Here is a 12,111-nt window from a genome sequence, read left to right as displayed (position 1 = left end):
ACTTGGGTTTAAAGCCAGGATTTTACATATCTCTAAATCTCTCTGGGGGCAGATAGAGTACAGTGGGTAGAGCACTTGCCTTCCATGCCACCCAGGTTTCATCCCTGGCACTGTAGACAGTCCCCTGAGCACTGTCAGGAGGGATTCCTGAGCACAACCAGGAGTGGCAAAAAAAAATAATAATAACAAACTAAAAAATCAGTTGCCCCCAGAAACACTTCCAAATTTGCAGTTGGAAGCAGAATTCCCTACAGAATTCAGATTTTCACCTGGAGGACAAAGGTAGCTAGCCTAGTCAAGGTTCCCCGGACAGCGCCCCTTTCCTAGCCCGGGACACTGAGTCCACATCAGACACCTGGGCTCTGGTTCCCTTTAGAATGCAGAGTCATTGGTTTCGCTTTCCACGAGCCCAAATGAAATATGTTTGATAAGACATTCAGGTCTATATCCGCCCTTTATAAAGGGCTCCGACTTATAGATGGTCTTCAGGCCACAGAGAAGACACGAGTAGTGGGTGATGATGGAAATCTTCCTGGGCTTTCCAAGATCCCTGAGAACCTCCCCCAGCTCTGCACAAAGCAGATCAAAGGTCCTTTGGTGGAGCATCTTCGAAGCACTGTAGCTCTCCTGCGAGGCCGGATACACCTCGAGCATTAGGTGGGGCAGCCCGGCCAGTTGGCGCAGCATCAGGACCAGGGTGCCCTTGGACATGAGGTTCCCACGGAGATTCAGGATCCTGAGCTGGGAACAGAGTTTCAGCACAGGCAGGATGGCCTCTAGGTGGGCGTCCAGGAGCTCGCACACCCCTAAGTCCAGGTCCTGCAGGGTGGAAGCACAGTTCTCCAGCAGATTTGGGAGGGACTCCCCAACAGAGCACAGTGGGACGCCTCGAAGACACAGTTCCTTCAGCTGGGTGAGGTTGGGGCACTGGCACAGATGTGTCAAGTCTGGTTCTGGGAGCGGACACTCCGTGATGCACAAAGTCTCCAGAGACCTGGTCAGGCACCTGGGGAAAGAGAAAGTTAGCTCTGAGGAACAGGATCACGCCCGAAGATGCACCTCACGGGAGGAGCAGACTGACCTTCCCAAGGTCAAAGGCATTTTGACCATCATCTGAATGAAGGTGAACCCCGAGCACCTCAGTCTCACTGGAAGCTGAGCTTTTCCACTCTCAAGGGTGCCTGACTGGTCAAGCTCACGGTCCCCCAACCAATGTGGACATCATAGATTAGAATAATGGGAGACAGGACCAAAATGCCAGACCAATCAAGTTGGCGTAGACTGGTCTAAGCAATGAATTTTAATACCTGGTCTGTGTTAGTTTTTTTTTTAGAAAACCAGGGCTAGAGCGATAGCACAGCAGGTAGGGAGTTTGCCTTGCATGCAGCCGACCCGGGTTCGATTCCCAGCATCCCATATGGTCCCCAGAGCACTGCCAGGAGTAATTCCTGAGTGCAGAGCTAGGAGTAAGCCCTCTGCATCGCCAGGGCTTGAAAAAAGCAAAATAAATAAATAATAAAGGTAGAAAACCTTGACTTAGACAATTCACACTCAAAACTAAGAGAGGCTGAAAGCGCAACATGATACAGGCCCTGTCAGTGGAGCCTCAAAAAGGCGCCGTGCCACGTGGCTACCTCCACCAGTGCATCCTTGTCTGGTCACTCCTCTCTCACCACTTCTGATCACGAGCCTCTCCCACATCCTCATGCTTGGACATGCCCGACAAACCTGAGCCTGGCTCATTCTCCAATGCAACGGAGTACAGCGCTGCCCTTTGGAAGTGCTCGCCTCAGCTAGGGGGTTTCGTTTCCCTTAGTTCTCCTCCCAAATCTTTTTTTTGTTTTGTTTTTTTTGGGTCACACCTGGCGATGCACAGGGGTTACTCCTGGCTCTGCACTCAGGAATTACTCCTGGCGGTGGTCGGGGGACCCTATGGGATACTGGGAATTGAACTCAGGTCGGCCACGTGCAAGGCAAACTCCCTCCCCGCTGTGCGATCGCTCCAGCCCTCTCCCAAATCATCTTCTGCCTCTGCCTCCTGAGCATTCCCAAGCCACCCTCCCCACACAGCTCCTACTCGGGGGCCCTGCGCGAAGCCTCCGTGCAGAGTCTGCGCGCCTCACCTGAGAATCTGGCCCACGTGGCCCCTGAGGAAGAAGGGGCACTCCACACGAAGCTCTCGCAGGCTCTGCAGCCTGGGCAGCTGAGAGGCCAGCAGGGATCCGTACAGTTTCTGGTCCTGCGGCTCCTGGGGTCCGAGCCTGGTGAAGAAGACGAGTCTCTGCAGATTGCTCATCTGGCCCAGAAGAAGCGTGAAAGGAGCAAACCATTTCATGGTGCCCAGCGTCCAGGTGGAAAACACCGCCAGCTCCTGGACGCACTCGGGTGTAATCACGCTCAGCAGCGAGGCGGGCACGGGCTCTTCATACAAGGTCATCTTCTTACAGCACAGGTGGACCCCCTTTCTCTCCCTCACCCAGTTAAGGATGTAGGTGACTTGCTTCGGGAGGACAGCAAAGCCAAAAGTAATGTCCAAGACCACCTCCAAGGAAGCGGAGGTGTGCTTTCTCGAATCCCCGCGGTCCACCGGCTCCTTCCCGTAAGCGCTGCTCTTGAGAGGGATCCCACACCAGCGATGCCAGAATTTCTCACTGATGGGACGAAAATCCACCACTTGCAGTTTGCACCGCCTGTTGGGCAAAATGGGACATTGGGGAACACACTCTCAGACAACCGGGTTCTTCGCCGCTTTCATATCACAGCCCTCAGGTATTGCATAACATTGGGTTGTCCTTGCTCCTCCTGCAAGGAGCTTAGGTTTATTGAGTTACTCCCTCAACAGTGCTCCTGAGGCACACCCAATTCCATCAGGCAGTAATAGTCCTATATGTCTTTCCTCTTTCCTTACTGTCCTTTGCATAGTTTAGCAATGTCTTTTTAATTTTTTTTTATTATTCTTTAATTTTTTTGCTTTTCGAGTCACACCCAGCGATGCACAGGGGTTACTCCTGGCTCTACACTCAGGAATTACTCTTGGCCGTGCTGGGGGACCATATGGGAAGCTGGGAATCGAACCCAGGTCGGCTGCGTGCAAGGCAAACGCCCTACCCACTGTGCTATCACTCCAGCCCCTAGCAATGTCTTTTATGTATAGATACAGGAGCACAGTTAATGCTATGCTTAATGCTATGCTTTTGTAACATGGGAGTTAATTGACTCCGAATAATAATTATTCCTGGGCATCCATCATTTTTACTTGACTTAAGTTTCAGTTGCCCTTACTTCCTAACAACCCCCCAAAAGAGGGTCCCAGCAACGAACAAGGATGGACCCAGGGCAAACTGTGAGCTACCCTGGCATCCACAAGGGGCAAGCTAAGAATAATGTTAAGAGCACGGTCATGGAACAAACTCTGTCACATCCCAAAAAGAAGTAACTGAATCAGGACCCTGCTGGGGTTAGGAAAGACATATCTGGCCTGAGGACTGCAGTCTGGGATACATAGCGAGCTGTCTCCAGGGAGAACCACCCTTGAAGCTCAATACATCTCTTACTGTGTTCATACAAAATAACTAGAAATATTAGTATTCAATCGATTTTTAAATTTAATTAGTAGCTATGGAAAGAAGAAAGCAATATGCCCTTTCGATGGAATCCTGGGTGCATCTCCTAGGAACCTGGAGTGCTGAACCCCCAGATGAGATTTTGCCCTTGAATTCATCTCCTTGAAGAACTTCCCCAGAAGGAAGGGCTTTGGAGCGACAGCACAGCGGGGAGGGCGTTTGCCCTGCATGCGGTCGACCTGGGTTCGATTCCTCTGTTGCTCTCCGAGAGCCCGGCAAGCTACCGGAGAATACCCCACCCACACGGCAGAGCCTGGCAAGCTACCTGTGGTGTATTCGATATGCCAAAAAGAGTAACAAGTCTCACAATAGAGATGTTACTGGTGCCCGCTCGAGCAAATTGATGAGCAATGGGACGACAGTGCTGCAGTGCTATTGTTATGATAATGTTCAACCCCACTCATGTGCGCCCCCAGCCGGCACAATTTCTATATAACTATGCTGCAAGGAGGGGGAAAGGAGCAATAACGGACGCTGTAGGAGAGGAGGAGGAGAGAGAAAAAGAAAAGGAGAAATAAACGGTCCCAATTACCAGCTTATTGGCCAACCAGCCTGTGGCCCCTGTTCCTCTATTCCCCCATGCCCCCATTCCTTTGTTTACCCACCTGTCGCCTTTGGCTGGCCTGGGGAGGTGGCTCTCGGCCACCGATCGCATGCCCTGTGCCCAGCTTTCTGAACTCACACCTCAGCTGTCCCCACCCACTTCCTCCCTCTGGTTCCTCTATCTCCTTTTCTTTTCCATCATCTTTGTCTCAATTTCTAGTGCTTGTTTGTGTCAGTGGGGTTGGGCAAGCACAGATTCTTTCAGACACCTCCTAAGCTTTCCAGGAACTTCTGGAAAACTTCTCTCAGTGTGTGCTCACTGCTGGCACGTTGGCATCAGAGAGGCCCAGTCTTACTCCCCTGACCCAGTCAACCTACGAACCCTGTCTCTCCCAGGTTACCTGATACAGCCTTACCTGTGTCGAACCTTCTGGGCCAGCAAAGCATCAAGTCCATCCATCAGCGCTTTAAAATAAGAGGTCACAGGATTGGATTGGTGGACATAAATCCCCAAGGGTAAGACAGGAAAGGGCCAGGTAAGCACTAAGCCCTTCAGAGTCTTAAGAGACAGGAAAGAGACTGCATCCAGGAGCAGCCGTGGGAAGAGCTCCATGGGGATGTCTTCCAGGTCAGCGATGGACATCTCAGAGTCCTTCAGCAGGCACTGCCGCGCCAGGTCCTGGAGAGAGCTGGGATTCCAGGTGCATGTCCCGTGTCTGTACATCTTGGGATCCTATGGAAACATCCAGGCATCTGGTGTCGCTTTTTGGTTTGTTAGTTTAGGGGCCACACCTGGCAGTGCTTACTCCTGGCTCTGCGCTCAGGGCTCAGGGTACCATACGGGTGCTGGGGATCAAACCTAGGTCGGTCACCAGCACCTTGCTCACTGTGCTGTCGCTTCAGCCCTGCGCCTGGGGTCGTTTGCAAGCCAAGCGTGAGCTGACTCGCAGCCTCTATCCCCCGCCTTGGTCAAAGGAACTCCCTGTGCCTTGTCACTGCCCTGGCTCTGTGGGAAGGGTCTCCATCGAGCCCAGTCCCACACAGGGACTGGCAGGACAAGCACCCCACTAGCACCAGGGAAGAAAGACATCCAAGATCCATCTGCAGTCTTCCTATGTTGGCTGAGTTCCCATGACTAGTAGGGGGGAAGGTGGGAAAACTGTGGCACCCTGTAGAGGAATTGCAGGGCCCCCCCTTTTTTTGCTTTTTGGGTCACACCCAGTGATGCACCGAGGTTACTCCTGGCTCTGCCTCAGGAACCACTCCTGGTGGTGCTCTGGAGACTATATGGGATGCTGGGAGTCGACCCTGGGTGGGCCGAGTGCAAGGCGTGCTATGCTGTGCTATTGCTCCAGACCCTTGCAGGACCTTTTTTTTCCGAGCAAAATAAAGGGACCCCAGGATCCTGTGACCCAGCAGAGCTTTGCTTCCTAGCGCGACCAGCTGGAAAAGATCAGAAAAAAGCAGAAAGGGAAGAGGAAGAGGGTGACTTGAAAGACCTTTAGAAGGTCTTTCATCTTCCCAATTGCAACACGAATCCGGAGAAGCCAGGGACGCAGCGCAGAGAATCTGACAGATGTGGCAAACAGAGATGTGCTGAGATTTCTAAGCTCTGTCTCTCAGATATTAATATTAGACTTGAAGCAGCAGTTTGGGGCCAGAGCAGAAGCAATAGTGCAGCAGGGAGGGTATTTGCCTTGCACTACCCGTTTTTTAATCCCGGGAACCCCATAAGGTCCCCAGAGCCCCACCAGGCGGATTCCCGAGCACAGTCAGGAGTGAACGCCGAGCACTGCTGGGTTTGGCTCCCAAACAAAAACAGAATAATAAAAAGGAGCTCAGGGCAAGAGATTATCCACATCCAAAACACAAACTGTCCTCTAAAATCATCATATTTCCTTAATGCAAACTTTTGTATAAAATAAAGTCTTGAGGGGCTGGAGCACTACTACAGCGGGTAGTGCGTTTGCCTTGCATGCAGCCGATCAGGGTTCGATTCCCAGCATCCCATATGGTCCCCTGAGCACCACCAGGAGTTATTCCTGAGTGCAGAGCTAGGAGTAATCCCTGTGCATTGCCAGGTGCAACCCAAAAACGCAAAAATATATAAATAAAATAAAATAAAAGTCTTGAGAAAAATCACAAACCTTAACTATGACTCTACAAACTATAGATTAAATATTTAAAACTGTAGCTTAAATATTTAAAATGCCAACAAAGGGGCTGGAGCGATAGTTCAGCGGGTAGGGAGCTTGCCTTGCATGCGGCAGACCCAGGTTCAATCTCTGGCATCCCGTAGGGTCCCCCAAGCCCACCAGACATGGTCCCTAAGCACAGAGCCAGGAGTAAGCCCTGAGCACCCCCCAGCTTGACAAAACAAAACAGAAATTAATCAAGACAAAAGAACAAGTAAAAATCCAAGAAATAAAACCCCAAGAGATTGCATGCTATTCATTTAAAATTTTCTGCTTTCACTAGATACTTAAGAGTGAAATAACCTGGGGGCTGGAGCAATAGCATAACAGGTAAAGTGTTTGCCTTGCACATGGCTGACCCAGGTTCGATTCCCAGCATTCCTTATGGTCCCCTGAGCACCGCCAGGAGTCTTAATTTCTGAGTGCAAAGCCAGGAGGTAACCCCTGTGCATTGCCGGGTGTGACCCAAAAAGAAAGAAACAAACAAACAAAAGTGAAATAACCCAACATTCAAATCAGAGTATGATTAATATGACCAAGCAACTATTTCAAATAATGCTAATCAGAGCTCCAGATACTTTTACGGGTTGGCTATTTTTTTAAATCACCCTTTTATTATTAAACTCCGCGCCAGGCTGTTTTCACTCAGGGTGCTCCATATATATATATGTATGTATATATATATATATATATATATGTACATATATATATATACCTCTCAGAGAGCCTGGCAAAATATCAAGAGTATCCTGCCCGCATGGGCAGAACCTGGCAAGCTACCCATGGCATATTTGATATGCCATAAACAGTAATGATAGGTCTTATTCCCCTGACCCTGAAAGAGCCTCAAATCATTGGGGAAGACGAGTAAGGAGAGGCTGCTAAAAATTTCAGGTCTGGGAGGAATAGAGACATTACTGGTGCCTGCTCAAGTAAATCAACGAATAACGGATGTCAGTCACACAGTATCAGTGACAAATCAGAGTATTTAGGGGCAAATACAAGATTGTGCTTAGGAGAAAAAGCCAAGGCTGAAATTCATCTGTCTAAAAAAGATAAGGGGGGGGAACCCAGGAAACCCAGGAAAATGGATGCCTAACACCCCATTCCAGAATTCAGGTTTAAGGGGGAGTGCCCTCGGTTTAAGGAGAAAATCCTCCGCTGAGGAGCAAGAAACTTACCAGCTGTGAAGGTTGGGAAGCTCTTGGATGTTCTGGAAGACTCAGGAGCTGGAAAGTTATGCCTCTCTTCTTTGGACCCTGCAGCTTTTAGCAAGGGTTCGAAACCCACCTTCTACTTTACATATGTTTTCCTCCAATAGGAAGGCAGGAGAGTTGGGTGGATACATTATCCCATCAGATTATTCAAATTAGCATTTTCTTACGTTCAGGCCCATTGATTGGATCAACGTCCATGCAGCAAAGAGAAAGAATGAAGGCGGGGTAATGAAAGAACTATTTCCTGCTTCACTTGTTAAGTTTACAAATCGAGGGGGTGAAAGCGCTTGGGTGTTGCAAGGAAAAATCCAAATCTTTCTGATACCAGCTAAGAAAACAATCAATGAAAATATGGTGGGAACAATTGGTCATAGCACGCACCTCAGTCTCCCCAGAAAATATGTGATGGAACATGATGGCCGCTTAGAACCCGTATTGCAAACCAAAACATCCAAAAGGAGAGAGAGTAAAAGGGAATGTGCCTGCCACGGAGGCAGGAGGGGAATGGGGTGGGGGTGGTGGGAGGGATGATGGGAACATTGGTGGTGGAGAATGGTCACTGGTGGAGGGGTGGGTACTCGATCATTATATGACTGAAACGTAATCACGAAAGTTTGTAAGTTTTGTAAGTCTGTAACTGTATCTCACGGTGATTCATCGAAAAAAATTTAAGGGGCTGGAGCGATAGCACAGTGGGTAGGGCATTTGCCTTGCAAGTGGCCGACCCAGGTTTGATTCCCAGCATCCCATATGGCCCCCTGAGCACCACCAGGAGTAATTCCTGAGTGCAGAGTGAGGAGTAACCCCTGTGCATTGCCAGGTGTGACCCCAAAAGAAAAAAAATAAAAAAGAAGAAAAGAATGTGATGGGAGATCAGACTAAAACTGAAGGGTGTCGCTGCCAAAGGACTGCGCCAGCCCCAAGCTGCCATCCAGCTGCATCTGTGACTCGCTTGACATGCAGTGCACAGGGCTTGAAACCCACCGCCTAGGTTCTCTGGGAAATACGGTTCCATGCATAAAATGAAAAGTCAGTCCTGACCATCCCCAGTTTTACTCAGGTTCATTCTTCACCTCAGGGATCACTTCAGGCAGGCTCGGGGACCGTGTGGGGTGCTGGGTACCAACCCAGCCTGTGCACGGCAACCGCCTTCCCTGCAGTACTACCTCCCGGCCCTAAACCACTAGATTTTAATAAACTTAATTTAGCCAGAGCTTTCAAGTATTATATGAAAAATTCTATTGTTAGTAAATTGGACAACGGACCTGAATAGACACTTCTAAGAAGACACGCAAATGTCCAAGAGCACCTGACAAATGCTCAAGCTCGACTGTTTGGGAAATGTGAGTCATCAGTGCTGAGGTAACTTAACCGAGACACCTCACTGCAGAGAGAACGGCTTCTAATCACAAGGCTGGAATAAGCGTTTTGAAGAAATATTCACAGCAAATATTCACACAAAGGACCAAATGCAGTGGGGAACTGATCCACACAACTGATCCTGGGGAAGCGGTGTTCAAAGGAAGGGTCCAGGGGCTGGAGTGATAGCACAGCGGGGAGGGCGTTTGCCTTGCACGCGGCCGACCCAGATTCGATTCCCAGCATCCCATTTAGTCCCCTGAGCACCGCCAGGGATAATTCCTGAGTGTAGAGCCAGGAGTAACCCCTGTGCATCGCCGGGTGTGACCCAAAAAGCAAAAAAAAAAAAAAAAAAAAAGGAAGGGTCATATTTCCATGAGGGAGGGAGATGGGTGCATTGGTGGGGAGTATGACGCTGAAACTGTGGTTAGCAATATTGTAAATTTCAGAGCTTCCATCAATTTTTAAAAAGTTTTAAAATGCAATAAAACAAAATCATGAAAATATTTTAAAAGTAACTGTGGTTTGTGAGGTTTGCTGGAGCTAACCTTTCTATTTTACAGATAGAGAGAAAAGAGAAGCACATCTTTAGGAAGGGTAGGCTTCTGTCCAGTGGGTATCAGAGGAACAAAAAAAAAAAAATTCTGGGGCCGGAGTGATAGCACAGCGGGTAGGGCGTTTGCCTTGCACGTGGCCGACCCGGGTTCGATCCCCAGCATCGCATATGGTCCTCCAAACACTGCCAAGAGTAATTCCTGAGTGCAAAGCCAGGAGTAACCCCTGAGCATCGCTGGGTGTGACCCAAAAAGCAAAAAAAAAAAAAAAAAATTCCTCATTCGCTGGTCCCTGAAACACACTCTCATATTACTGCAAAATATTACTGCAAACCTAAATCAAGTGAGGGTTAGACTTGAGGAAGGGTAAACTGAGGTCTTATCTTTAGGCTCCAAAGAAAAGGTGAGCAAGAAAAACAATGTCTGGGGCTGGAGCCATAGCACAGTGGGTAGAGTGTTTGCCTTGCACACACCCGAGCCAGGTTTGATTCCCAGCATCCCCTGTGGTCCCCCGAGCACCGCCAGGAGTGATTCTTGAGTGCAGAGCCAGGGGTAACCCCTGAGCATCGCCGGGTCTGACCCGAAAAGAAAAAAAAAAGTCTAATAAGTTTTCTTTGGCTCAGTTTCTCTTCATCTTTTTCTTTCCTTTTAGGCTATATCCCACTATGCTCAGGAGTTACTCCTGGCTTTGTGCTCAGGGATTCATAGACAGTGCCAGGAATCAAGTGAGGGCTCGCCATACACAAGGCAAGCCTCTTACCCCCATACCATCTCCCCAGCCTCTACACTGAAACATATTAGGAAATTCTCTTAATTTCCTAATGTAAAAGAGAATTATATGTTAGGCGATTCCCTCTTTCTATCTGCAATTGTCTCATGTTATGGCAAGAAGCACTGCTGCGGCCAGAGTGACGGTACTGAATTTAAGGTAAGGGGAGCACTTGTCTTAGGAGCAAGCGCCCCTCCCCTCCACACTGCTGGGGCTGGAGCAGTACTGCAATGGAGGGGATGCTTTCCTGCACATGGCTGACCCGGATTTGATCCCATCTGGTCCTCCAAGCCCACTAGGTGATCCCTGAGTGCAGGGCCAGGAGTAAGCCCTGAGCACCACTGAGCATGGCCCCCAAACCAAAGCAAACAAAAAGGGAACTGCTGCGAAAATTCAAGTGCATTTATTTGAAAACATTCAACTTCACGTGCATACTTAACATTTTAGGGTTTTTGTGTATGTGTGCATCTGATGTATAATATACCTGTTATAAACAGACATACCTTCAATATGCACAGAAAATATTCTTCAAATTACTATTTTAATGTTCTTTATTGGGGCTGGAGCGATAGCACAGCGGGTAGGGCATTTGCCTTGCATGTGGCCAACCCAGGTTTGATCCCCAGCATCCCATATGGTCCCCTGAGCACTTCCAGGAGTAATTCCTGAGTTCATGAGCCAGGAAGAACCCCTGAGCATCGCTGGGTGTGACCCCCCCAAAAAAATTTCTTTATTTGGCTTGGGAGGCCACACTGTCAGTTCTCAGTAAGTGAGTCTTTTCCTCCTGTGTCCTACTGGAAAATTCTCCCCGTCCCTCAGCCCCAGAGTCACACCTGGGATTCCTGACAAAGAGGACAGACCCTTCAGCATATCCCGCAGAGGGCTCAGCTGGATCCTTGGGCCCGAGACCTCTGCTGGCCACTGAACTCCGACCCTGTACAGAAGTGTCAGAGCCCCCAGCAAGAATCAGGTGTGTGGACTCCGCGAGCGCCCATGGTGAGTGGACTAGTGGACTCTCCCCGCTTACTTGGAGGGAGAAGGAAGCTCTTGGGCTGGAGCAATAGCACAGCAGGGAGGGCGTTTGCCTTGCACGCAGCCAACCTGGGTTCGATCCCTGGCATCCCCTATGGTCCCCCACACAGTGCCAGGATTAATTTCTAGTGCAGAGCCAGGAGTAACCCTTAAGCATCACCGGGAGTGACAACGCCTGTTTGGCATGCCCTTTGGGGATCCCCAGGATGGGGGAGTTACCGGTCAAATGACATAAATGGGAGCAGAGGAAGTGACTGGTCCTATTTGTCCTGGAGTTTCAGTGGGGTTAAGCTCAGAGATCCCATCCCACCAGTGAGAGGTCCTGAGACCCAGCCTTGGGCCAAGGCAAGTGTGTCATCTCGGGACATCATGTGATCACTCTGGGATCATCAGTACCTGGCATCCAGCAGAGAGTATGGGCCAAGAGGTGAGTCCATGGCAAAGAAAACAGACAGGGCTGGCAGGGGGGTCCTTTGAAGTTCCATTTATTTCTGTACTGTCGGGGTTGGAACACTGGTCTTCAGATGTCAGCTGTGTGCTCCGCTGGGTCCCAGACCCACACCCCGATCTCTTCATTTCTGACCGTCTACAAAACGTTCTACATTAAGAATACTCTCTCGCATATACCCCAAAGGATAAAATGGCTCAATAATTCTGATATTACGTCTGATTCTAGGACAAGTTCCCGGATACCTCATTGTTCCCCAGTACAAATACAAAGATACCAGCTACGCATCCCAGTTTTGACCATCTCCTGAACCTCCCTTCAGACCACAATTTGCGTCCCTGGATAGACACCGGGTCACTCTTTCCTCTTTC

General features: G+C 49.5%; 1 protein-coding gene across 1 annotated transcript; it reads right to left on the bottom strand.

Moving 5' to 3' along the window:
• Nucleotides 1–372: 372 nt before the first annotated feature.
• Nucleotides 373–4,890, bottom strand: LOC101537637 (PRAME family member 12-like). Its single transcript, XM_004607267.2, has 3 exons — nucleotides 4,583–4,890; nucleotides 2,124–2,690; nucleotides 373–1,006 (listed from the first exon to the last, which is right to left on the bottom strand). The coding sequence occupies exons 1-3, from the start codon at nucleotides 4,888–4,890 to the stop codon at nucleotides 373–375; spliced, it is 1,509 nt and encodes a 502-aa protein (XP_004607324.2).
• Between the last annotated feature and the right edge of the window lie 7,221 nt (nucleotides 4,891–12,111).

The sequence above is a fragment of the Sorex araneus genome, chromosome 5 (assembly GCF_027595985.1).
Source record: "Sorex araneus isolate mSorAra2 chromosome 5, mSorAra2.pri, whole genome shotgun sequence".
Taxonomy (NCBI): Eukaryota; Metazoa; Chordata; class Mammalia; order Eulipotyphla; family Soricidae; genus Sorex; species Sorex araneus.
Note: the sequence above shows the minus strand (reverse complement) of the source record. Positions and strands in the feature narration are given on the sequence as shown.

What these genes read in the sequence shown, in the direction of transcription:
- LOC101537637 (XM_004607267.2), bottom strand. Translation starts at nt 4,890, where the DNA reads ATGTACAGACACGGGACATGCACCTGGAATCCCAGCTCTCTCCAGGAC. An exon ending in GCCCAGAAGGTTCGACACAG is followed by an intron (nt 2,691 to 4,582) that starts GTAAGGCTGTAT and finishes TTTGCCCAACAG; the next exon opens with GCGGTGCAAACTGCAAGTGG. An exon ending in CACGTGGGCCAGATTCTCAG is followed by an intron (nt 1,007 to 2,123) that starts GTGAGGCGCGCA and finishes CTCTTTCCCCAG; the next exon opens with GTGCCTGACCAGGTCTCTGG.